This window comes from Tenebrio molitor, chromosome 2 (genome assembly GCF_963966145.1).
Source record: "Tenebrio molitor chromosome 2, icTenMoli1.1, whole genome shotgun sequence".
Classification (NCBI taxonomy): Eukaryota; Metazoa; Arthropoda; class Insecta; order Coleoptera; family Tenebrionidae; genus Tenebrio; species Tenebrio molitor.
Window position 1 is genome coordinate 24434116 of NC_091047.1, and position 27166 is coordinate 24461281.

Sequence of the window (27166 nt, forward strand, 5' to 3'; positions counted from 1 at the left end):
AACTAAGATTGTCAATAATAATTAGCAATGACAAATAAGATAATTACCTCAAGGCGAGTCTTAAAACAAGTTTTATGCCTAAAATATGTTAATATTTTAATATAAATTTTCAGCTAAGCATATCGCGTCTGAGATCAGAATATTTACAATTTAAAAAAATCTCAAACATTTCCAGCAGAGTTTTTGATAAATTCCATTTCACCTAGTCCAAACGGTTCCGGTGCAACAAACACCTCTTCCGTCTGCAACCGTAATTCATAATTGCGATTTTACTATCAAATTGTAAATCACTTCCTGCACGCTCCACGAACCCGTTTCAACTGGTCAACGACCACGCTCGTCGTAAAACCTCACCCCTATTGCCATTGCGACTCCGTTATAGATCAAACTGTTTGCAGGGCGGCGACAGCAGCACTCGTCGAGAAGCAGAGTCACGAAATGCTCGAACTGATCAACGAAAAGCGCAGCGAATACATGCAAGCAGAATCCCTCTATTTAGACAGCAACGACGGCGGCTACGTCGAGGAGCAAGTCCAGCCGTACCCCAGTCACGCCCCAGCTCCGGCACCACCCGCCCTCAGCAAGTACCAAGTCTACAACGACCCCGTCGAGTTCACCAACGTGGACCAGATCGCGATCTCGGTGGCGCAGGAGGATCAGAAGTCGTTCACGGATTTGGTCAGGCAGTTGGTGGGGCGATGCGGTTCCGACATTGAAAAGGCGAGGTAATTAGGGCTCCTTGCTAGTTAAATGTTTTTCCGATTTCGTAAATATGCAACACGTAACACGAGGAGATGACAGCTTTCGGTAAGTCTGTGGAAGTGTTATCCTCAGGGCTTGTCGTCGATTTTACCACTCTAAGTAATTAGTTGTCAGGAAATATAGAGGTTGGCTGTGTCCATTTTATAGAAATACTTTAGTTTCGTTACTACGAGTAGTTGCCATATAGCTTCAAACCAAATCTGCTTCAGGTCACATTAGAAGACGCCTCCTGCGTCCAAACATAATTTTCTTTCCAAATGTTTTTTGGTTGCGATTTTGTGAGATTTACCCCTGTATATTAGAGGTGAAATAGTAAAAATTATTTCTGAAAGCGCCTTTTGGAGTATTAGAAGCAGCATAAAGCGCAATTTCTAGTCTTATCCTGGAAAAATCGTAATGTACACTTGCTTTCAAAATTTTCGCGTACACCTATTTTTCGCTGTATTAAATCAGGGTTGTAATATCGTGGTTGTAATTAAGTGGTTGTAATTAATCAACTCTGACATTTAAACTTTTGAAAAGTCAAAATGCCTCGACTGACAGAGTAAGACAAAGTTTTGATGCTTTGCAAATTAGAAGAAGAGTGGTGCATAAAAAAGGTTGCTACTGGGCTAAATAAAAGCACTGTTCTACAAGTAATAAGTAAAGAAGAGGTGGGAACAAGAAGGAGCCGTGAGTAGAAGACGGATCATAATTTTTTTAATTGCTGGCAATGTCATCTTTAATCTAATCTCAAAATTACCCGTTCACACTGCTTAAATTTTGCAAAATCGTTGTTACTTGATTTTGAATGTGTACGCAAAAGTTTTGAAAGCAAGTGTACTATGGCGGACAATAAATTTAGGCCGGCCTGTCATTGAGTTGACATCAAAATGTGAAGCTGGCATTATGTTCAACTAACCCCATTTTCGATTTTTGTCATTCTTGTCATCGTGACAGCAATAATCAAAATTAAAATTGGGAAAAGAAGCGTGCACCAGAGAGAAGTGCTACTACAAATCAGTTATGCTAGTGCGTCATGATCTGTAAGTTACGAAAAAGGCGAAGGAAACGCCAAAAAGCTTGAAAACCTTCAGTTTGACAAACTGACACATCAGTCATAATGACAATAAATGGTCGCTTGCATTGACTTTTTTGAAATGTCAAAAATTTGCCGGCCTAAATTTATTGTCCGCCATAGTACAAGGTGATCAATGACTTTTTGAGTTGGCAATACAATTAAGAACATGTTTTATTCTTCTGTTTACAACACTGCAACCTGATATGTTGGTTTATTTGACAGATATCGGACGTAACAGCGACAAAATGGTAGGTTATGACAGTAACAATTACGGTAGAAATAAATTAAATTTGAAATTAATACAGAACAATTATTTTTAGTGTCAAGCCGACATCAAACTGGAAGTTACTCCAGTTGTAGCATTTAAAAAGAAAATTCAGTACTACCAACTCAAACAGTCCTTCTTGATCACCCCGTATAAACTTTTTTTGGCAGGTTTTCAAAAAATATATTTTGAAGAAAAATGATCCTCGTGTTAAGATATTTTTCAGATAAATTTACTTTACTTTTGCTTTTGCTTGCAAAAAGTTGAGTGTCGAAACCATGTCTTGCATAATTTCTTCAATATAATCAGAGAAATTGTTAAAACACCCATAGTTGATTTTGGCATTAGGAATTTCTTGTGGATTAATATTTTAACAGTTAGGACAGCAGTATTTGGTGCTATTAAATTTCGCAAAGCTGAAATTGTGTTTATGCCCAAAAGATGGAGATCTTGAGAAATGACATCTTATTTGGACCAAGCATATACAGGATTATTATAAACGATTGTGGTCGAAGCAGGCCAAATTTTTGCCGTGCGGTGATGAGGATTTTAATTATTTTTTTTTTTAAATTAACGATCGAATCCAAAAATATTGAGTTGTTTTGTACCCAATTTAACTCCTGTGTGTGAACGGTGTGTACTCACTTATTCACAGCATGTTGATTTTTTTTATATGGAGCGCAGCCATAAATTTTACATTCAGTTTTTACGCCTACTTGAACTACAATCTTTTATAATAACACTGTAGAAGTCATTTGAATTTTGTTCTGTAAACAAAATTAATGAAATAAAGAAATTGCTTATGAGTTTTTAGATATTGTTCCATTGTATGAGCTATTTTCTTACGATCCCGAATAGCACAAGGATTAGCAACAAGTACCTAATTTTGAAAAAGTTTGCAAAATGAGGTTAAAACCGTCTATAGTCAATATTGTGAAAGATACTTTATATTCAAATTCTTCAAATTCATTGATAGTTTTACCAAAACTTTGTTTATAGATTTGTTTAGCACAAAAGCAGTTTTTAGCAAAAATACACATATCGAGGTTCATACATTAATACCTAATATGTATTGTTTTCAACTGTCATAAATTCTCATTTTTCTCCATTGTAAATTGCCTCTTAACTACCCTAAAGCAAAATGAGCAGATAACGAACCAAAGCCAACACATTCAACGTTATATTTCTGACAGGTCTTGAAAAATTTGTCAAAACTGTCAAAAGCAAATGCGAAACCATTTTTAAAAGATTTGGAAGCTTCAGGGACGTCGTTTCAAACAATAAAATTTTGTATGCAACTCGTTTCTAGGTAAATTGGGCTTTTCTAATTGCCCTCGAGACCTGTTTTAATCTTGTCCCTCGGGTAATTAGAAAAGCCCAATTTACACAGAAACTAATTGCATAAATAACTATTACAGCATTTTATTGAACTTTTTATTCGTTTCTATGTACTTCACTAAAGGATCCACCGAATAAAAATGGGTGACAAGATTTGTTCTGTCATTACTTAGAAAGACACGAAAAGAGCAATTGAGGAGTAACAAAGTCATTACAAATCCTACCAGTTTATGCTTTCAAATTTCAAATAAGCCGCCTGGTTTTTATTCCTTTTTTTTAATAATATGAAAAAGATTAAACCTTTTTTCAAAAAAGACCTCTACTAGCCTAGATATTTTTGTAAGCTACAAACTTGTTATACACTAAACATTTTTGTGAACAAGAATCGAAACGCCTTAGTCCCATGCAGTTAGCCAATATGAACTAATTGCAATTGAAGGTTCGAGCCTTCCTTTAAATAAAAAAAAAATGGAAAAACCATTTAAACACAATTTTCTAAGCCTCATTTTACCACATAGCTGAGAATTCGTGCAAAGGAGCCTCAAGAAGATTTTGTTTTTCATCTTGAGTTCGCTTTGTGTTGTTTCCATCCGCACAAAATCTTGTACTTCACTTTCAGAAGTAGTTCCATCTGTTTCGTTCAAACAATTGCAGTGAGTTCGTTTCGTGCTATCAGTTTCTCCCTTTTCTATTTACTCGACCACTTTGTTAGAACTGTCTTCAGTTAAATTAAACATAATTTCTCCAATATTGTAGCGTCTTTGTAAATAGTCTAATGTTCATTCAAATATTTGTATTTGTTTCTTCTTGTGACAGTTCTTTGTTCATTCAAACGTGCCAGTTACGAAGTGTTAACTGTAATTTCAAGGCTTACAAAGTCCTCAACTCAATAATCTCATTTGCTATTCACTGTTGCTTTGTCAATTTTCTCTTTTTGTACGGACAAAGAAATAGAAACACATTAAGTGAAAAATGTCTACGTGACCGTCCAAAGCTTGGAAATTTCACCAAAAAAATCGACGAGGAGGTATTGATAAGTTTCTAGCCTATTATAAAACTAAACACATATTTGCCAAATAATATTATTTGATTCAACACATCAACTGTATGCACTTTATGAACGTTGTGTTCAACGTTCATAAAGTAATCTTAACTCTTGGGGAAAAAAATCGTTTTCTTGGTGTGCAGACCAGGCGTCTAGCTAGAAGATCGATCAGCAGCTCGTTTGGTGTAAATCTTCATCTTTTTAAAGACTTTCTTAAGTTTTGGAAATATGTACATAATAATCGAAGAAATCAAGCAGGAAAAAATGCTCAATGGTCGACACCTTGAAAGCTGATACTTATCATCGATTTTTTGCAGAACAATAAGCAGATGCAGTAGCTTAGAAAAGCAACACACCTACTGAAAATTTTCCAAAGGTGTGTTTCACCATTTTTGGCAATAATATTTTCCCGTGATCGATTTATTCTTGTTCCACGCAATTGGTGAAAATCGCTTCATCTATATTCTAGAAAACGGAGGCGAAGACTTTTCCAAGAGACCTTCTACACGCGAAATGAAACCAACATCTTTCCACTCTTTTGACATTTCTTTGATCTCTGGGTCATAATGATTCACCCAAGTTTCATCGATTGTAACTATACCTCTATATTGACTTGCGTTTAAGTGACCAAGGCTATCTATTTATCAGTACCTCCTCGTACTTTAACTAATCTAATAAACTTGAAAAGATTAGAAGTCTAGAGAGATCAAATTCGAGTAATTCGACCGTATGTTAGCATGCTTGGAATCATTTATTGTCATCAGAAAGCATCAGGTTTAAGACATTGATGCTTAAGTTAAGTGATGAAAGTAAATAAAAATAACAACAAATAAGGGGTAACAACAATTTCAATATTTTTTTTCTACTAAAGTTTGGAAAACTAACATGTTTGAATACTAATTTGAGTTAGGAAAAGTGGAATATTTCCTAACAAGTGCGGAAATAATATTTCAACACTAAAAATTGACCTCTGATCTCTATTTCCTTATTTAGTAACGAGCGTTTAAAAAAAATTCTGGTCATGCAGACCACGGTTTTCTCTCTTTTCCAATCGTAGCTCATTATTTTATTTGGCACACTTTAACATTTCCTTAGGATAACCTCACTTTAATCATCTTGTCATTCTAAATTAAAGTGTTAATTTAAAGAAAAGACCATCATGTAGCACTAATGACAACAAAAAAAAAGTCTTGTTGATTAGTTCTAAAAAGAACTGTTCTTCGCAAAACAAATAATTCCCACCACTGCTTGGTTGTTGAATAAATGACGTTTGACGTCTATGGTTTGACAGCTGATGAAGCTACGCCATATGTGAATGGAAACAGAATCATGCACCAGACCACTAAATTTTTTGAACGCGCTTTTTTGAACACCATTGTCATCTTTTATTTACTTCCTTCTCAAAATTCCGTTTTTTCTTCTTACAACAGTTTCGTTACAATTACTCTTTTCTTCTTTTTTAATTGCATCCGTAACCGTGTAAATTCTGTTCGTTTATTCTTAACTAGTTTTTAAGATTTTATTTGCTTTACTACTGTTTCTTTTCACCATTTTGAAACTGTTTCTTTCTTTCTTTTGATCTGAAAGTAATCTCATTTTCCTTTTAGGACGATATTCAGATGGATCACTGTCAAGAACCTCAACACCATGTCATTCGACGACAACTTAAGAGGAGACACACCCATGGGTCTATTACGAGGTATCAAGAATGGTACAGAAAGCTACCATGTCTTATTCAAAAGACTGTGCAGGTAAGTCGACTCAAATTCCAACATTTCTCTTACCAAAAGTTGCACAGTTACGCAGGTTTACACTGCGTGGTCATCAAGGGCTACTCAAAATCCGCCGGTTATCAACCTGGGGTTCGATTTGAAGACAACAGATTCAGGAACTCTTGGAACGCAGTTTACGTAGCTGGAGCTTGGAGGTTCGTCCAGTGTAATTGGGGCGCACGCCACTTGGTCAACGCTAAAGAAGCTCCAAAGGCGGGGAACAAGACCAAATCGGATAGTTTAAGGTAAAGCGAAGCCTTTCGTCTTTCGTTTGTTGGACATCGGAGGGTTTCAGGTACGAATACGACGACCACTATTTCCTGACCGATGCCAAAGAGTTCATCTACGAGTTCTTCCCGCTGCAATCGGATTGGCAACTGCTCAAAAACCCAATAACCCTTCAAGAGTTTGAAGAATTGCCGTTCGTGCGGTCGCTGTTCTTCCGCTACGGGTTGTACTTTTCGGATTCCAATACTAAAGCTGTAATGTACACAGACTCGACAGGTAAAATATCGGCCAAAAAGGAAAAACAAGAACTGACAGAGAGCATTTTCAGGAGCTGCAACCGTCAGGATTGCAATGCCCACTCACATGCAGGGTAGTTTAATTTTCCACTACAACCTCAAGTTCTACGACAGCGACGGTGACACTTTCGACAAAGTCTCGTTAAAGCGATTCGTCATGCAGGTTATTGCGTTCAAATTCAGTTGTGGTGGTTTTGTACGGTTTGTTTTTGCAGTCGGTAGTCGGTAATATGGTCGCGTTTAGGGTGCACGCCCCGTGCAGTGGAGCTTTTCTTCTGGACATTTTCGCCAACGCTGTCACGCCAAAGGAGTATCTGACTGGGGAACCGATGAAGTTTAAGAGCGTTTGCAAGTTCAAAATCTGTTGTGAAGACTTACAAACTGTGATGGTACCTTTGCCCGACTGCGCTAGTGGCGAATGGGGACCGACCAAAGCTACAAGACTGTTTGGATTAGTACCTATCACACACCAGGTAATAAACATTGATTTGTTATTGCATTGATTAATTAATTTAGTTGAGTTATTCAAGTTGGCAATTTTTTTAATTGCTGAAATTTGAAGCAGTTAGAGAGAAAAAAATACATAGATATATAAGAATGTGTCAGGTCTACCTATGGTTTGGCCTTGTAGAAGAAAAAGAAACGATAATAAAATATAATTTAATGTAAAAATAAGTGAAAAATAATAAGATTTAAAAGTAATATAACAAAAGAAGTATTAAGCAAAAATAAAAAATACCTATTTTGCATCTTCACAGACATATTGAATAATTAATTGTATGTATTATTCAACATGTCTGGGCCGAATAATCACCATTTTTAAATCCTTAAATAACAAGGAATACCTAATATGGGAATACGAATAATACGGTGAACCACAAGTTGTGAATACTGTTTCTTTAGACTGCGTTTTCTCTGAATCTAAAAATAAAAACACTACATCGGGTTTTCACATGGTATGTCTTTGATACCTTTGCCATCTACATTTCTAATACTCAGTGTGCCCCATTTTCGGGGTCTACCCCGAAAACGGAAAAACAGATGTTAAACGTCCCCAGCAGTTTTTCGAAAAGTTGAGGTTATGTGTCACATAACGCGCCTATTTTCGTTTTTGGGGGCCCAGCCCGCATAAAATACTGAAAAGAGGTTTACTTACATTAAATATGATCTCTTTTGTTGAGGGTGGCTTGTTTCCTAATCGTTGATGTTGGGTTCTGTTTTACTCAGAACTAAACTAGGGTTTTCTCTTGTCTTTTGTCCTGTCTTTAAGCAATTTCTTTCCTTTACAGTATACATAATTGAATTGATCATTCCGAAAATACCACATCTCGGATTTTTCACCATTTTCTTATTTTTTTTTGTATATTTCAACATGTTTTTCAACTGTTTCAGAAAAATGTATGATATCTTGAAGGTGATATTCCAAGCATTCTGGAAATGACATTGATGATCGGTCGTGTCGTGATGATAGGGGTTGGCTCTTTGACTTCGAGCTAAGGAGCTCCTAGGTTGGCACTCCCGGGGATTGCCTTGACGGAGCGCTCTGATACTCTCGTGATGGAGCCTCCGAGATAGAAATCACCGAAAGCTAAATGCGTTGCTCTTTTTCCGGAACTTTTCAACAAGTTTGGCTATACTTTCAGATTACGAATCTTCACTTCGTCGATCCTTTTCTTCTTTGACACGTTTATGGCGACCATCATTATGGGTTTTACATTTTACTTTATCCGAGTATCTTTGGAGAATGCAATCTTCCTGTATCTCTTATTCCAAGAAGTACTCGCAATACTTGCAAAACAGACTCAGCTGTCGAGTTGGAAGGAGTGGTGAAGCTTGATTCCCAAAAAACCTTAAAATCGTGTTCCGCTCGTTTTTTACCAAAGTGAAAACAATTTTAGATTCCTTTATAAATATGTATCCACCTAGTTCTCCTTGGAAGATAACTCGGGGCAGACTCTTTTGTTTCCCATCTTGAGACTTCGGGCGAATTCAGGTTTCTTTGTTTTTCTCTAGTTACCAAGTTATCTCAGTTAGTGCAGGAAAAGCCTCTCGAGATTTCTTCTTTTCTCTCGTTCGGTCTTGAGCGACGATTGTGGTGTGTCTGGTGTTGTAGAGGGCGATGGTGTCCTCATAAAATGTAAAAGAAAACAGAGTGAACGCTTTATTTACTTTTATTTTATATTTCCTCCTTTGCTTATTCGTAGGAATTAACCGTAATTTATTTTTCGTTTTTTAGGACGCACTGATTTTCGCCGGCCGTGAACTCGAACTGCAGTTCAGAATGTCCCGCCAGCTGACCGACTTCATGGCCACCCTGCACAAAAACGGAGTCGAGGAGAAGCGCCTCTCCAAGTTCGTCTCCCACAACGTCTCCGACGACATAGTCACCTTTAGTATAAGTTTTCCGGAGGAAGGGCAATACGGCTTGGACATTTACACCAGGGAAATGATGTCGGTGCTGGACTCGTCCGGCGAGAAGCACCTGCTCACGCACTGCTGCAAGTACTTGATAAACTCGTCGAAAAGAAACTGAACGGCGAACTATCCGGTCGCATTGTTTACATAACACAGTATTTATTACGTCTTCTTAAAGTTGCTTAACACACTTGCCCGGAGTAATCGTACTAATCGATTAATTCTTTGAAGAAAAGTGCAATAATTATAGAGAAAAGCTTGTTGGAAAAATAGCGGCTTCCCTATTGGCCCGTTTATATTTTAATAACAATTTATAAAATTACCAATATATTTTATATGATATTTTATTAATGTTATGATGTTAATGATTTTATATTTTCGATAATAACGCAGACCTCCACGCTCAAAATTGCAAAGTTACCACTCCAACGAATTCGGCTAAACCGCACCCTCTAGTTGCACCACGGCCAAATTACACAAACGTCGAGGTCTGCGCGACGTAACTCGGTCTAAAATGGCTTTAAAAACAATAATGTACCTTGAACCTACATTTGAAGCTTATTCTTCGTTAAAACAATAAATGTACTTACTGGACCATTAAATAAAACTATATTTATTTTTTACCGTCGTTTTATTCACCGTTAAAATCTTTACTAATAGAAATCTATTCGATAAAATCGTATAAAATATATTTTTGGTCACAGAATTGCCACAATAACGTCAAGTGATTTGCACTTGATCAGTCTCATGATTGCTTGAAATGCTGGACGGAACTAGCCCTGCTACTCTCCACATTATCGATAAAAGATGTCAACATGCCCTCCACTTCCGATACGGCATGTTTCAGATGATTGTTATCGACATTGCCCAGCGACTCTGCAAACAATTTTATTTAGTCATTCAGTCTCCCGTCCGCACCGTTGAAACTCACCATCCAAAGTAAAATTATTTGCTAAAATCTGTTGCAATTTCGCCAGCGCATCGTCTAAATCGTTGTGTAATTCCCTAACTGGGGAATTTCTTACTAACGCCTCCGTTTCACTCTTAGAACTCGTCGGCTGGTCCTTAATCCAGGTGCTTATGTCGTTAACCGAGTACGGTAGCGAATCGTGCGTCGTCACATCTTTGCAATTGTCATCAACGAATAAAACTTGTTGGGTGGGACGCTGCTCGTTACAGTCGGACATTTGTATAATGGGGCTCAGCATGGTCTCGAGATCTGATTTTTTAGGATATTTAACTACACCAACCATAGGTGTCGACTCTAGGACGTTCTTCGGGGGGAGTTGCAGCCCCACATGTAAGTACTCCTAAAGTTCCAAATTAACAAAATCAAAAATTTAATTGTTTCAACTTACTTTCAACACTTTCAGCTTGTGGATTTGCGTGGCCACCTCCACTTTGTGGTCTTCCAAATATTTTCTAATTTCCTTCTCGTTGTGGGTGCTGAACAAAAGAATTCTGTGCAGTTCCCTGGAATTTTACGACGTCGAAAAAGAAAATTCAAATTATTGAATTTACAAACCGATTCTGCAGCTCGAGCTGCCTTATTATGAGCTGCAGTTGGGCGTGAGGGGAAGATAAAGGTTCAGTGTTGCAGTAGATGTCGCTGTTGGATGAAGATTTCAGCAGAAAATCTTTCTCAGAGCTGAAACAAGCAAATCTTTGATTTGATCAAGATTACATGATCAACAAAAAATAAAGACATATGGGTTTGCTGCTGTGGAAACAAAACAAAAAATTGGCATCGCGTTAACCATAGATAATGAAGATATGACAGTTATTATACGTCTTGTGCTTTCAAAAAATTTGTTTTCCACAGCCGCCCCTTATCTTTTTTTCTGTTGATCATATTCAAACAACTTTTGCATGCAATAAATCTGGTAACAAAAGTAGTGTATTCATGCTTACCAACATTAACATTCTTACCTCACTGCTTTAGTTTCAACCACCCCATTGTCAGTCTCATTTAGTTTGATGGAACAAGGCATCAAACCACACAATTTCTTAATAAAATTAAACGTAAATTCCTTACTGCTACCCTAAAAAGTACATTCACTTTATTTGGAAAAACAAAAAATAATTCCCCACCTCTCTTGTACAATATTCCCTCATAGAGTGCGAAAGCTTGTGGGAGTTGTTAATTCGTCCGGTGAAGAAACAACGCTGACATTGTGTATATTTTGAGCATTTCATACAACGATACATCAGCCCAATCAGCGGACTTGCTTTACAAGTGGCGCATTTAGCACTGTGTACAATCATTTCACAGGACTTAATCCTGGAAAGGACAGGAATCCAGGAGAAAAGTTGCGGCGCGTCCTCCAACCACGTGATGAAATTACTTTCGCACAATCCGACCAATCCAGGTGACTAAAATGCGAATTTTACACTAAGCGAAGATTTTTCAGAAACACTTACATTACTGAAACAGTTCTCAATAGTAGAGTTGACCAAATGCTGGCCGAAACTGACATCCTCGTGCATGAATATCGATATTTCGACGAGTTTCGACAGAAGTGACTGCAACCTCAGTCTCGTGACGCAATTGTTGTGATCCGCGCACAGCGTGAAAATAAAATTGTACAATTCGGGTAGTTCGTAGTCACTCAACAGAACCAGTGCCAGTTTGGTCGAAGACACCTGAAGCTTGACTTGTCTCTCCCTAAAATGGTTACTTCAGTGTCTGAAGAGTTACGTCTGGACAACCATACTTGTCATAGATGTTGTACAAGAAGTTCTGCATCAGTTCCACTGCAAAATCTGCATCGACGTTTGTCTGATTCTGCTTGTTTGCTGCGAAATAAATGTCGAACAGGACGGCCTCCAGATCGTAACTCTCCAAACACAGAGAACTCTCGTTGATTCCGAGCTGGTGTTTGCCAAACACACCTATAACAGTTTTCAAAGAGACCTGTTCCATGAAGAGCGCCTTTTGCAGCACTCTAAATTTGAGCGCCACCCTGTATTTCGAATACTTGACGTAATTGCAGTCGTCGAGGAGGTGCTTCAGTTCGATGAATTTCGGGTGGTCCCACTGCCTCTGCTGGGAGCTTTCGCTGGAACACCCGACTGAGTTCCCCAAGACAATTCCCCCAAAATTCGACTTACTTGAAGTAGAAAGGAAAACCATTTTCGTTTTCGAGTTTCTTCCAGGGCGTTTGCATTTTGTCCGATTGACGATCAACAGGTGGCTGAGATTCTGAGAATCGCGGATTTGTAATCAACCGGTTTCGTATTCTGATCGACGATCGATCAATTCAATCGTAAAAATGCATCACAGAGGTGGGTTGCACATTTTTAATTGATAAATTCTTTTATTCATCATGATCGGCAATAAACTTGGTGCAGGTTGAAATTAAAGTGCTTCAACGGTTTTTTGATTGTTTACACTTGTCGTCTTTATTCCACTTGTTTTCTTGAGATATTATCGTCTCCTTCGTTCCGCTCCCACGTGATTGGAGGTGGAGCATCAGTGGCGGCGCGCCGAAGCCGAAGGAAGCCAAGAATAAAACAATGCTCGTTCTGTCGTAACATTTTAATTGGCCGGAAATTCATAGTCGATTTGCTTTTATGATCATATCAAGATAAGAAGGAACTCGTCCTCTATCGACGAACGACGATCGACGTTTCTTGTCTGGTTGTCTCTCTGGACGGAGGTGGCACATTAAAATTTTCCACAAGATAGGCAGACATAACCTCAACCATTTCAGTCGAAATAAATAAATAGATCTTTTTTAATAACTCAGTACCTAATTACAATTTCCTATTATTAAACCACTGCAACAGATGCAGTTTAACACTGTTTAAATTAATGTAATTCGATTCAACGGATTGAACCGTCAACCGGGATGATTTGAAATGGATTTGCAGGTGAAAGCCATGAAAGTTGTGATTCGCCGAGTCATTTTTTCTTCAGGTAGTTAACACTTTTTAATGTCTTATTGTTAATAATAATAAAACGTTTTATATTTCTTCAACTGTACGATAGGTACACACCATATGCAAGCTTTACAACATCTGCTTCCTACAAAGTCTAGACATTTTAAACAATGCTTAAATGTAAAAGTTATAAATGTTAATGTTTTTAGATAATGATAATTGATTTGTAAGAAAGTGTGCTACATAATTTTAAAGAAAATAACAAATACCTATAGTCCAATTTTTACCCTTTTGAGGTGACGTCACGATTTCCTTCCTCGCTTTCTCTTTATTGAAACGACAGAAACAGAAAAAAACAAAAAAAAAGGCACGTTTATTTATTGATGGTCACTTTGAGGTTATTTTTATGCTCCTGTCAATTTGACAATTTTTAATTTCTTTCACTTATTACATTGATTACAAACATAACCTTTCGAAGCAATTGTCAACAAATTTGACACATTTATAGTTATTTATGATCAATTCAAATTTGTTTCTGATCCTAGCTCAAACATACGTAAAGTTACTAGATAATGACGTCATCGCAAAAGGGTAAAAATTGGACTATACCTATAAGCCATTCACGATCTTTTTGGGACCGAGTTGGCTATGACCATCTAGTGATTTTGTTGGCAATACCTCGGTGATAACTAAATTCCCTAAAGGAAATTGACACTTTTTGTGTTAGGTTAGGTTGTTTGCAGTTTAGGGTTATATTTTTTGAATAGGTACCTTGTTGCCGGATCTCTTAAATCTGGTCTGTTCTTCTTAAATTAAATGAAATCGTTTAATAGAATTTTTTATTGTAATAAAACTATTTTGGCAATTTTGACTGTTCCTTTGACGGAAATTTAAATTATTTTTACACATTTAATAAATCATTTCGTTCCTTACGAATATTAAAATAATAAATCTGGCAATGTGGTGGCAAGAAAATGTCGAACAGACACTGACACAAAAAAAAATTGCATCCGTTGCATTACTGAGTCAGTAAGTCCAACATGAAAAGAAAAAATCATAGCCAACTCGGTCCCAAAAAGATCGTGAATGCCTAATATACGGTGAATTTTTTTATCGATGAATCAGAGGGATTTACATGGTGCAAACTTTATTTCATGTTAGTGGTTTTTCCTCTCCTAATTTCAAAATGATTTTTCGTACACTTGTAGCTTACTTAATTTTCTACAGGTTCTGATAGTTTTAAAAAAATATTATTACATTACATTACGTAAAATTAAATGTAATTTTATTTACAGAATAATACACATTAATAAACAAGTAATAATTAAATGTATACATATAAATTATAAACAATGGACTTCTTCAAGTGGAGTTGCATAAGGCAGAGTGCCTAAAATACTTGCAGCATTTCCACGTTGAATTGCCAATGAGATTCTTTGGTAGAAGAAAAATTTTGCTCTAGAATCTCCGGATTCAGTCATAAGTTTTGTACCAATGAAATCGATAATTTTTTTACATTCCAAACTCCATGGACCTAACGTTTCGAAAGCTAATGCTTTAAAAATATAATTTGCAGACTTTAAATTTTTATATTTGTCATGTTTTCGTTTACTTGCTTCTTCGGCAGCTGATCCTGCAATTATGGAAGTTTTTCTTATGTAAGAATCAGCTAAAGTGTCAACACATGTTACATCCCATATTAGGCGTTGACCTTTACTCCATGGAATGAGTGTAGCACCATCAGGTCTTTTACCATCGTCTCTCAAGAGGCCACATGGTTCAAGAGAGGAGGAAATGTGGATAGAACTTAAGGCTCGCTGGATAATTTGATTTAAATCTGAATGTCTTGAAAATCTGCCCTTATTTTTAGCACAACTAAGTCCGTGACGGCCATCATTTGAAACTGTAAAGCCGCAGTGGCAAGTATGTTTCTCAAAAATTTCAACACCAAAGCGATTTGCTACACATATTTGTAAAATCTTGTTATCCATAAATGTACCGATGTTTCTGGAGGGAAAGGCATGAAGCCAAGCATTAGATTCCTTTCTTTGTGCGGCAAGAAAACGAGCTGAACCAATTTTATCACAAAGATTAATTTCATTGGCGATGATTCTTGTTGTATTGATTATATCCCAGCCTTTTTGTAAAAATGTTTCCGTTGGAAATGTTTTACCATTTAATTCAATCCATAATCCAATAGCTTCTTCAGCAAAATGAACACTAACCTTTTTGTCCGTTTTTGGTAATATTTGAAAGACTAGGTCGTGAACACCATGTATTGAACCAAGGAAGGCTGGGAGAGAGATATCTTGAATTTTCCTAATACCGAGACCACCATTTGAAATAGGAAGGGAAGCAAGAGTCCATTGATTTTCATTGAAATTTATGTTTAAAAATTTTTGTAAACTGTTACGAATAGCATTGTCTATTGATTTAATACAATTGGGAAATTTCCAAAAGGTAGATGTTCTAAGTAAAAAATTTAATCTTGGAACAAAGAGACAATTTTTTACCAAAAAATAAGCCGTGTGTGAGTTTAAATTTTCTTGTTCTATATTTTTCAAAAGAAGAAAAACTTTTTCAATTTTCTTTTTGGCAATGAAATCAAAACCATCTTCAAAAATTGGGCTTCCAAGTAATTCTAAATTATTTTTGTTTACTACTAGAATTTCTGATGTTAGCGATTTGAATTTTCTTAAGACATCTTCATCAACAGTATCAGAACAAAAAAAAAGTTCACATTTATTTGGGTTAATATGTAGACCTACTTCCTTGGCCGTGTTGATAATTCTTTTAAAATTTTCAAAAACAATATCAGGAACGTCAGCTATTGTTGCGTCATCTAGATACCAGACGTTTAATTCAGTTGTAATTGATTCAACGATAGGATGAACTGTTAAGCTGAAGGCCATTGGTCCGCAAGGATCTCCTTGTTGGCATCCAACTACTGAAGGTATTATGTAGTTTCCGAAGAAAAGGTGTGAAGGTTCTCTATAGCACTGATTCAAAAAAGGAAATAATGACGGAGTTTTATCCTTTACTTGTTGCAACATACTATCTCTTTCGATAGAGTTAAAGGCATTTGAGAAGTCAATTTTTAAAAGTATTTTTCCAAAATTTTCCGGGTTATGAACATATGTCCTGACAGAATGAATACAGCTTTCACAACCAAGTTTTGTAGCAACTCCAAGTTGATTTGGTGTCAAATAAGAATGTAGATCGCTCTGCAGTTTATAACATCCAATTTTTGCTGCAAGTCTTCGAAAAATGTTACCAATGGCAATAGGGCGAATACCACCATCTTTCTTCTTTAAAGTACAAAGAGAAGCACCGAAGATGAAAGGACACATTTCATTAATTATTTTTCCTGATAATAGAAAGTTACAGAGCAAGGTAATTGAAGATAATGCTCTTTCTCCGGCTTCACCAGCAGAGACAGATATCATATCTTTTAAGAACTGCGGTCTAAAACCATCTATGCCTGCAGCCGACCCACAAGGAAATGAATTAATGGCCTTTTTGACTTCAATTTCATTGACATTTAATATCTGGCAATCAGTAAGGTTTATATTTGGAAATATTAATTTTCGTGACGGTTGTGGATGTTTAGATTTAAGAATTTCCAAGGTTTCATCATCAAATGTCGCTAAAGTGTCGTTAGAGCTGAGTAATCGAACAGAGCCTTTAACATCAAAATCATTCATTTTAGCTTCTATAATTTTTGAAAGAGAAGGTTTGTTAACTTTTTTCTTACCATTTTCTTGCAAATTAAAATTTATCACATTTTCTTTTATAACCGATGTGAGAGATTTTTTTAACGATTTTTCGGAGATATTAAAAACTTTATATGAAAACAGAAGAAGATTAGACCAGGCTGTAATGGAATTTGAATCTAGACACTCTTTAATAATTGTGCAAAGCTTGACCGCTGCAGAATAACGTGCACCTTTCGGGATTCTACGTATGGTTTTAATATGAGATTTTGCATTCGCTAAATTTTCTTTCAGGAGAATTAAAAGTTGTTTACCTTCATAAATCTTCGAATGATCATTTATATTAAGGATTTGAGGGTGTTTCTTCAATTTTTCTTCGGGTGAACTTTTGATATCTTCAAATTTATTATTGCCTGTCGAAAAGTACTTTTGAGCTCTATGTATTCTTCCATTATGAATTTTAAGACCTTTTTCACTCTTGAAAGATTTGTCACATTGAGAACATACTTTTTCGAAAGTGTTTTCCTTAACATTTCCAGAAGATACATATTCTTTTGATGGTCCTGCTTCTATCGAATCTTTTTCGGAAATTTTAAATGATGATATTTTTTCCGCAAATTTTCCACTTGATGGGTATTTTAAAGGTAAATATTCGTCTTCGGAAAAATCAGTGTCTGACATTGACGTTCTGACCATTACATTACATTAATAATAATTTAATAATTTTAACCCATTTTGAAATTTCATTAAAGTTAGTAGGCTGTGTCCACTAACAGTGAAATAAATTACGAAGCTCTAAAATTGAAAAGCAAACATTTTAACCCCTATTATTAAAATATTTTTCAATTCGAAAGATAAAAAATGCACCCAGAAGAACACTTTTATTTCATGAAACATTTAGAACCTAAATTGTAAATTTTAAACTAAAGAGGTGGACAAATATTTTTCTGTTTTAAATGCTCAAATTGTTTGCTAAAAGCCTCTGAACAGTAACCTAATATGTCTCGAAAATGGTCGAATAATAATAGTTATTTATGCAACGAGGTTCTGTGTAAATTCTGCGTAAATTGGGCTTTTTTTCCTCGCTACGCTCGTATTTCAATCTGGCCTCTCGGGCAATTAGAAAAGCCTAATTTGCACAGAAACGAGTTGCATACAAACTTTTATTGTTTGAAACGACGTCCCTAAAGCTTCCAAATCTATTAAAAATGATTTCGCATTTGCTTTTGACAGTTTTGACAAATTTTTCAAGAAATGTCACTTTGAATGTGTTGTCTAGGGCAACGGTTGGTTATCTGCTATTTTTTGCTTTAGAGCAGTTAGGACTTAGGAGGCAGTTTACAAAGGAGAAAAATGAGAATTTATGACAGTTGAAAGCAATAAAATTAATAAAATGATTAATATTATAATAAATAACAATGGTCCAGTAGTATGGACTCGCAAAATTGCTGCCCTAAAATTCACCTTTTGGGCACATTGTGTGCGTGTTTCTTGGAAAAAAAAACACCAGAACCTGTAGAAAATTAAGTAAGCTACCAGTGTACGAAAAATCATTTTGAAACTAGCAGTAGAAAAACCACTACTTAACACGAAATAAAGTTTACACCATGTAAATCCCTATGGTTCATCGATAAAAAAATTCACTGTATATGAGTTATGGAAATTTAAAATGGAGCTAATGTTACTGAGGAATTAATAATTCACAAGTCATTATGTTACTACGAAAAATTGTTTTCACATTGTTTTGTTGCATTTGAAAGATTTTATTTAATGAAGGGGACATAAATTGAACAATAAAGAGATACATTTCTTCATATAAAATTCTTTCTCTTAAAAAATGAACTTGAAGTAGGTAAGTACCTAGCGTGAAGTAGGCTATGACTTTTAAATTAGACTGGCAACACTGTTGACAACTTGATTTGAACTGTCAAAATTCAATACAAAATAATATGAAACGGCGAGTTAACAGTCGTATGCAAGCCGGGGGAGAGTATTTTGAATATTTTGTATGGTTGTCAATAAAACTGTACCTACCTGTTATTTTCCAGTGCTTCATTTCTTTTAAATTAAAACGATTGAACATGAGAACCCTGCCCTAAACATCAACAAAGTTACCAATCTAATTTAAAAGTCACAGCCTACTTTAATTATAAATTTAAATGATCTCACGGTAGTTGTTTTCAACATTTCAAAGTATAGGTACAATGAGGGACATGGAATCCTGGACAGTCTGCTATTGTCATTTCAGAAAATGTCAATGTAAATGCACCTTTACTGTCATTACTCATTATGATTGATATTTTCAAAAAAACTGTCAAATTAACTTAGGCTTGGTTATGAGTAGCTAAGGTATGGTTTAGAAATTTTGACAACTGAATGACACATCTGCCCAGTTTTCCGTGTCCCCAATAATACTCAATTGAGAGGTCAAGGAATAATAATAGGTAGAGTATCGCCTGAATTTTGTATCATAAATTGTTGTGAACTGCCGTTCATTTTTATAATTATTTAATCGTTGCAAAAGATTTTAGTTTTGAAATGCACAACAGCGTAAAACCGTTTCAAAATCGGTGTACCTATATGTGAGATACAACAAATAACTCAGTATGTATTGAACTAAGCGTTAAAGGATAATGCATAATTATTTTATTCAAAAAAGAAGCAATTTAACAAATTACTCATAATATTATTTCTTTCTAAGATATTTTTATCAACGGTATGTTATACAGGTCATTATAAATTATTGTCCCATTGCAGTTGGCGTTGAAAACCCACACAAATTTTGGATGTGCTGCAGCCTCGCAACGTAGACAAACTAGTAGACAGATTGCAGCAGATTCAACTACGTCACCAACGCCTACTGCGATGGAACAATCATTTATAATGACCCTGTAGTAAAGGTAGGTGATACCGTGCGATCAACAATAATTATTTCGATCAAAGAAAGCTTTGGATTTGAGACGTACGTCGACAGATTATCTCGAATGCATGGAAGTATTCTTGGTTGCATATATCTGTTTCAATTTAAATTTGGAAATTTTTACCGAAATTCGGTCAAACAGGCAACAGCGCTGAATGTTCATTCTCCGTTATCGAAAACACAAACAATTTGATTAGTGACAGTTGTTTGACGTTTATTAGCTGAGTTAGCAAAGATACAAAAAATCTGACACTGTCAAAGTCATAGCCGCCTCTTATCTAAGTAGGTAATTGTTGATCACACCGCACCGTATTTTGCTAGCACATAGTACGTTCGCGAGCAATAAATTTTGGTCGTCAATGTCATTTCAAAATTTGGTTAGATTGTCACAAATTTAAAAAATTTCCCTGCCTGATTATGCCCACGTCAACAAAGTGTCAAAAAATTGAGAAAAAAATGACAATTAATGTCATACAACATGATGATATGTTATGATATTTGCGACTGTTTTACAATGGAGCATTTTCGATTGTGTCAAAGAATGACCTTGACGACCAAAATTTATTGCTCGCGACTGTACATAATACAAGCTTATTGACTTATTATAAATGATTGTAGTCGAAGCAGGCCATGCGGTGATGAGAATTTTATTTAAATTTTAAATTAACGATTGAATCCAAAAATATTTAGTTATTTTGGACCCAATTTAACTCCTGTGTGTACTCACTTATTCACATCATTTTGATGTTTTTTATACAGGGTTATTCACGAGAGGGGTATTTCTGAATTTCCTTTTGCCGCAACCGATTATACACATTGCAACAATATCTTGATTTCAAATTTTGAAAATAATTATAACTGAATCCACGACGGCTCTTAGTCCTGTCTCTTTGACGTTAAAGCAAAACATCTTTGTCAATTCGAAAACATTGTTTTTACAATAACGACGAAAAGACTGATATGATCCTCATTTATGGAAAGCGTGGAAGGAATTATGTCGCCGCTGCGGATGTTTCCAAGCTGATGGTAGACACTTCGAACACCTTTTACATTAACTTAATTTGTTGAATTTTGATTAAATACAGGTTATCTGCCAATCTGACATTTCCGACAAATCTATTCAACTTACTTTGATTTCTAATTTAAAAGAAATAACACATTTGATTTAGTAGTCACTGCCATTGTATTGTTGGTTGCCGCAAAATAAAAATTCAGAAGTACCCCTCTCGTGAATAACCCTGTATGGAGCGGCAAGCATAAATTTTACGTTCAGTTTTTACGACTACAATAATTTATAATAAATCTGTAGGTTGAAAACTGGAAGATGATTGTGCTTGAGGCGAATTTGGAGAAGGATCAGAATATACTCGAGAAGGATGTTAATGGTAAGATTGTATTTAGGACAAACACACACACAAGTGTTGTTTTCGGTGTTGCAATTTGGTTTTAAGAATATGAGAACTTTGTTCGTCAAATGTCCTCAGTTTTGTAACCAGCGAATCTGTTTACTGTGCCATTCGTCCTTATTCTCCTACGTATTTCAATTTTTTCAGTGGATCTTCTTTTATTTTTTCTACTTCATTTCTCTGACGGGGATGTGAAAGTATTATCAGCAGTTACATTTTTTTGGAAGTGTTTTCATGCTATTTTTTTTCTCAGTGTCATCAAATACTTATCAAATTATAAAATTATCAGCCCTCCTTTGACTTGTGTCATATTTATTCACAACTGACGGGAAAGGCCAGTGACCAACAAGCACACTTATTCAAAAGCAGTGACAGTTATTCAGCAAGAACTGAAAATATGCAGTATCGGCAAAATTCACTTCTATTGTACTGGGTTATTATTATAAATGTTTCTAATATCGTAGGTGGCTGTACGCTTTACTTTGGTGCGCCGCTACGCAAACCGCTAACTAGATGTTAGAAACATTTATAATAACCCTGGTGCTTGCTTTTGTTTCTGTTGCGAATTTCAGAACGCCTTGAAAGAATTATATGTATATGATCAAAATGGGGTTATATGCAGGGTCTGTTTGACCACACATTAATTTCAACATTCATTACATATTTTGCGTATCATGTGAAAATCATTCAGTTATCGTCACTTCCAGTGTTCAGTGGAGAAGGAAAGAAGAAAGCCTACCTACCTCAGTCGTGGTTTTTTGCACCGTTTCTTAGTGTGTGGTTCACAGAAAATAAGTGTAGGGTTTAATATCACACTATTTGAGTAATAGGGAGGAGAAATCGAAACATGTGTGTTAGTAGAGCTAAAGTCAAAACGAAACATGACATCACGTGGTTTGCGCAGAAGACGAATGTAGATCAGTTGAATCCAGCTTACGTATATGACAGTGGCGGAGTCAAAAATTTTCTTTTGTTTACGCTGTAGAGGGTGTTGGAGGTAATGTTATGAAGAGTGAAGATAGTTTTTATCATTCTATTAGAGGTTTAACAACAAAAGTAGATGACCTCGGTGTAGAATTTCTTTCATCAGGTGAAGAAAATTGAGTTTTGCCCCTAAACTGACGACTGTATGATACGCCCCTTCTCAGCGAGCGCGCATCCTAAGCTCCGCCCTGTCATGTTTCGTTTTGACTTTAGCTCTAGGTACCTAGTGCATCAAACTTATTATTAAAAAAATATATATTGTGACCTGTGTCTTTTATGCTGCAAATCCCACTTGGGTACACAAAAGAAGAGAGATTACATATGATATGAGTAAGAGGGAGAAAGAGAAAGAGAGTGGACTGAAGTTACTATCGTGCGTTCATTTGTTGAAGAATCGATTGTGTAAAAACATAAGATTTAAACAGCTGATCCGTGATTCGTAATCCATATAGTGCGTTCACAATCGACTCTTCAACGCCAACTTTGAGGATACATTTAAATCAACGCACGATACTTATTCATTTTTTGCATTCAAATTCTACCGAGTTATTCTAAATGATTGTAGTCGAAGTAGGCGTGAAAACTGAATGTAAAATTTATGGTTGCCGATCTATATAAAAAAACATCAAAATGATGTGAATAAGTGAGTACACCCCGTTCACACACGGGAGTTAAATTGAGTGCAAAACAACTCAATATTTTTGAAATTGATTGCAAAACAACTCAATATTTCTGGATTCAATCGTTAATTTAACAAAAATAAATAAAATTCTCATCACCGCACTTTTCACCTAAAAAATGGCAGTGACAGCGACAAAACTGACAGTTCACATGAAAGCAAAAAAAATGTAATAATATGGGCATGGCCTACTTCGACTACAATCATTTAGAATAACCTGTAGATATAACGGGCCTTCAAATAAATTTATATTTAGAGCAACCTATGGAAATTCAATTGTTTGCAACATTTTTCCAGCGTAGAAAATGACACAAGAAACACCTGACATTTTAACGAAAAAAAATTAGGTTAGAAAATATGTTTTATTTTTGTAGTGCATTCTCCCTATTCTCCCTCCACGGAATATGACAATATGAAATTGGGAAAAAGCTTACTATGCATACTATGCAACTCCGGAGAATAATTGGTTACCTACAAAAATTACTTTACACTGTTAAAAGAATTAGAATGTCTCCTACGCCTACTCTAAATATATATTTATTTGAAGGCCCGATAGTTGATTTCATATAAATGTTCATCAAGTGAACTGTGGATATGTAAAAGCCCCTTTAATTTAGTTCCATTACAAAAGTCACATATGATATGAATATGACAGATCCATTGTAGGTTGTGTCCAATAAATGTTTACTTGATAAAAATACAAAGACAAAAACAAGTAAGACGTACCTACCTACTTTAATTTAATCAGTAAAAAAACGTAACACTGCTTTTGAAATCAGCAATGTTAAAACGGACCAAAAAACTAACAAATTTTAATTAAGGTTTGCGCAGGGCAAGCAACTTGGAAAATCAAAGTTACTTTAATACCAACAGAAAATCAGATTTTCATGAATTGCTTAGATGCACATTTATATGAAATTTATTATAATTATCTCATTAAGTATCTTATGATGAATCGAAAATAAAGTTGCTTTTGATCAGTGACTTCCCCCTGCAGAACCGCTATATCAAAGTTTCCAGCGCCGCCACTGTCCACAAGTGAGAAATATTTGTCAAGTACCAGTAAATATAGCAGTCGTGAGATTCCGACTTATACCGAAATCCCGCGACTGCTGTACCAATGCAAGGTCGGTACGGTAATGGCCAATAATTTTACGACTTGACGAGTCGAGAGTCGAGGCTTGCCGTGTATTACCGTAACTTGTTTAGTCGGGCAAGTTTCCAAGTGGTTTGTCAATTATTTCATTCTTCGAGGTGGCGCTTGGCGCAGGGAGTCTTTAGTGTTCGACGTTTATCATGGCGTGGACAAATGAAGTGACGTTGGAATTTCTGATGTTGTATGAGCAAGAGCCTGTCATCTGGGATCCGAAAAATCCCCAACACAGAAATCGAGATGTCGTAAATGATGCATGGAAAAGAATCCAAAATTCTTTAAGTATAGAATGTTCCGTATACGATTTAAAAAAGAAGAAAGAATCGCTTATGGCCACTTTTCGACCCTTGTTAAATAAATTTAAGACGAGCAGGAAGACGGATAGTGTGTACAGACCTACCTGGTTCGCTTTTGAAATTATGGCGAGGTTCTTACATGGAATATACCAACCAAGAACTACAACAAGCACTGAGGTAGGCTTATTACCATTAGGTTTTTTTTATTTCGCAATCTTTTAGTTGTATTATTAATTAAAACCACCAGAACAATACCAACAATACAATAACTAATTTTAACAATACGAAACTTGCCAAGGTACAATTTGTTATAAAATAATCATTAAATATTGGTAACAAATTGTGGAATGGACCTTTCCAACAGTAAAAGATAGAAGTTATTCGATTGTTACTATTCGTCCACTCTCCAGCGTAACTTTTGCAAAATTTTGTGGTGACTGTAAACTGTGTTTGGGGATAAATCCGTTAAACATCTACGGTTAAACATAAAATTAGACGATTTTTTTTTAGATAAAACCATTAATTATTAAGAACAATAATGATGCAGCAATTCTCAAACATAAGTAATATAAATTAAAACATGTGTAATAAAAACTGGTTGAGTATCTCTGCAGACAAATATTAAAACTGCCAACCAAATAAAGTAGAAGGTATATACTAGAAGCAAGGGCGTAGCAATGATTTTTTGCTGGGGTGGCCAGACTTTAAACCAGACAGATGATAGATAGATATTGCAGATGTATCTTGTTTTTAATGTGTTTTACTTTTATTCTGGAGTGGGCCAGAAGGATTCTGGGGTGGGCCGGGCCCACCTGGCCTCCCCCTTTACTACGCCCTTGACTAGAAGGTAACTATATAGGAGCTTATTATGTTTGAGTTGCTGGGAAGTAAATTTTAAATAATTGTTAACAACACATTTTAAACAATTGAAATTCTTTTTCATCATCGTATAAATCCATGGAAAGATTTAAGATCAAAGATGTAAGGCACTGTATCTCGTTTTAACTGGCTCTTATCAGATACATTATTCAAAAATAATTGACTTGAAATGCATATCTACTTTATTTTATGACGACTATTTTTAGGTTATGTTTAATATCAATTATTATTTGTATTATTTCATCTACGATCGTGTAAAAAGTAGGCACTTTTTACACTAAAAATCGTTATCAAAGTTGACGTTTAGTGAACTGACGGGATCGTGCCATAAAACTTTTAGTGCACGCTTTTATGGCACAGAATACAACAATACAATTTGTTGGAAACATTGTTTAGAAATAGGTTGCTAAACGACGTGGTTCTCAAACGACTTTGGTTATTCATAAAATATTTAATCAATAATAATTATTTTATACAAATTTATGTTGAAACCGGTGCGATGATCTCACGATCGGAGATAAAATGTTATAAGACATACGTGTAAAAAGTTCCTTTGTTGCACTCACAGCGTTTAAAATACTCCCTCGTACCTCGGTCGTATTTTAAGTCCGTTTGTGCAATAAAGGATAACTTTTTACACTTATATCTTAATAACTATTGAAGGTTTTAAATAATTAAAGCCATTAGCATTACATTAAAAGTGCCCTTGTGGTAGAAAAATTCTAACTCTCTATGTAGATATGTTAGACGACACTACGATGTGTTTCATATCATATCAATAAAACCAACCATTTGGAAAATTCTGTTGTTATCAAATTCTTTTGGTACTTCCGACTTTTGCTACCTCCAGCTATTCGTGTGCATCTGAAAAGTTTATATAATAAGTATACTAGTTAGTACTTCTGTATGTTATTGTGTTATTTATATTTAATTTTCCTGTTAGGATTTGGTAGTCATAGCTGATGATACTGATTGTGAGCAGAATGGAGAAGAGGCAAACGAAGAAGATGAAGAATTCCAAACATTAACAGCTGAAGACGAAGGAGAAGAAAAAAGAGTCGCTAAAATATTTTCAAGGAATGTAACTGTTGATAATATTTCCACATCCCCATCAGACAGACAAAGTAGAAAAAGTAAAAGAAGTTCTAAAGAAAAGAGTGAAAGCCATGCGTGCAAAATTATGAAAACTGTAACAGATAACGATGAATGTTCGCTGTTTGCAGACCTGCTGGTTACAAGATTGAGAACATTTGACGAACAAACTCGCGACATCCTCATGCACGAAATAGAAAATTTAGTATTCAAAGCCAAAATGCAGCAACGAAAACGGGAGTTTCAGGATTCACGTGTTTTGGATAGCTGTTCTGAACCCAATCGTTCTTACAATTACGCACGGCCATCTCAAAAACATTCTCCATATTCTACTTCTTCACCAGATCCTCTCCAAATACACTCTTATCATTCACATCCTTCTCCAGGATGTTCTAATCTTTCTCCAAATTCACCCTGAACGCACTCTCACGATTCACCTTCTCCAGTGTATTCTAAACCTCTAGATTCCTCAAATGCACAATCATCCTTAAAGTTCTAATCTGTCCCTACAGGCAATCACTTACAAGGACCTATATGATAAAGGCATTATTTTAAGAGTGGCTGCAGCATTTAATAAAAAAATATTTCTATAAAATCACATGTTGCTTTTTAGGTCCTTTGAAAAAAAATATGAGGGGGTTTATCAAAACAAGAATGTATACCATAAACATGTTTCAGCGAAAAAAAATTTCTTTGATTCTTGATTGAATGCTGAGACAGAATATAAAGACTCAAACGACGTGAACCAAAATTTCCTGTAGTTCTGTAATGTTTTTGACCTTATTGCGTTTTGGCAATCACGCTTATATTTATTGGGTTCACTAACACACTAACAGCACGAGAGAGAAATATTGCGTTTTGGCAATCGCGCTTATATTTATTGGGTTCACTAACACACTAACAGCACGAGAGAGCTTCTGGTTCATCCGCGAGAGACGAGAGAGTTCTTCCTTCCTCCTCACTCGGTGTGGGGGTAGGAGT

The 27166-nt window shown here is 35.6% G+C and overlaps 3 protein-coding genes across 3 annotated transcripts in view; 2 read left to right on the plus strand and 1 right to left on the minus strand.

Annotated features, from left to right (window-relative positions):
- The window catches only part of Hil (kyphoscoliosis peptidase hillarin), a 57693-nt gene extending 47891 nt beyond the window's left edge, over positions 1–9802 (plus strand). The window contains exons 5-11 of the mRNA XM_069039158.1: positions 399–725; positions 6078–6221; positions 6269–6487; positions 6538–6746; positions 6799–6929; positions 6982–7239; positions 9003–9802. Coding sequence (XP_068895259.1) covers positions 399–725; positions 6078–6221; positions 6269–6487; positions 6538–6746; positions 6799–6929; positions 6982–7239; positions 9003–9299 — 1585 coding nt within the window. The 3' untranslated portion in view covers positions 9300–9802. The remainder of the gene's footprint in view (positions 1–398; positions 726–6077; positions 6222–6268; positions 6488–6537; positions 6747–6798; positions 6930–6981; positions 7240–9002) is intronic.
- LOC138124212 (dystrophin-like) lies at positions 9794–13157 on the minus strand. Its single transcript, XM_069039170.1, has 9 exons — positions 12293–13157; positions 11896–12240; positions 11603–11846; positions 11273–11554; positions 11111–11223; positions 10707–10829; positions 10540–10654; positions 10113–10491; positions 9794–10057 (listed from the first exon to the last, which is right to left on the minus strand). Exons 1-9 carry the CDS (start codon positions 12346–12348, stop codon positions 9927–9929), a joined length of 1788 nt encoding a protein of 595 aa, XP_068895271.1. The 5' UTR covers positions 12349–13157; the 3' UTR covers positions 9794–9926.
- A 10592-nt stretch (positions 13158–23749) lies between these two features.
- LOC138123330 (uncharacterized) lies at positions 23750–26963 on the plus strand. The gene is made up of 2 exons (XM_069037972.1): positions 23750–24391; positions 26037–26963. The coding sequence occupies exons 1-2, from the start codon at positions 24062–24064 to the stop codon at positions 26601–26603; spliced, it is 897 nt and encodes a 298-aa protein (XP_068894073.1). The 5' UTR covers positions 23750–24061; the 3' UTR covers positions 26604–26963.
- Positions 26964–27166: the final 203 nt, after the last annotated feature.

What these genes read in the sequence shown, in the direction of transcription:
- LOC138124212 (XM_069039170.1), bottom strand. Translation starts at nt 12,348, where the DNA reads ATGCAAACGCCCTGGAAGAAACTCGAAAACGAAAATGGTTTTCCTTTC. An exon ending in TTGTACAACATCTATGACAA is followed by an intron (nt 11,847 to 11,895) that starts GTATGGTTGTCC and finishes TAACCATTTTAG; the next exon opens with GGAGAGACAAGTCAAGCTTC. An exon ending in GTTGAAACTAAAGCAGTGAG is followed by an intron (nt 10,830 to 11,110) that starts GTAAGAATGTTA and finishes TGCTTGTTTCAG; the next exon opens with CTCTGAGAAAGATTTTCTGC.
- LOC138123330 (XM_069037972.1), top strand. Translation starts at nt 24,062, where the DNA reads ATGGCGTGGACAAATGAAGTGACGTTGGAATTTCTGATGTTGTATGAG. An exon ending in GAACTACAACAAGCACTGAG is followed by an intron (nt 24,392 to 26,036) that starts GTAGGCTTATTA and finishes TTTTCCTGTTAG; the next exon opens with GATTTGGTAGTCATAGCTGA.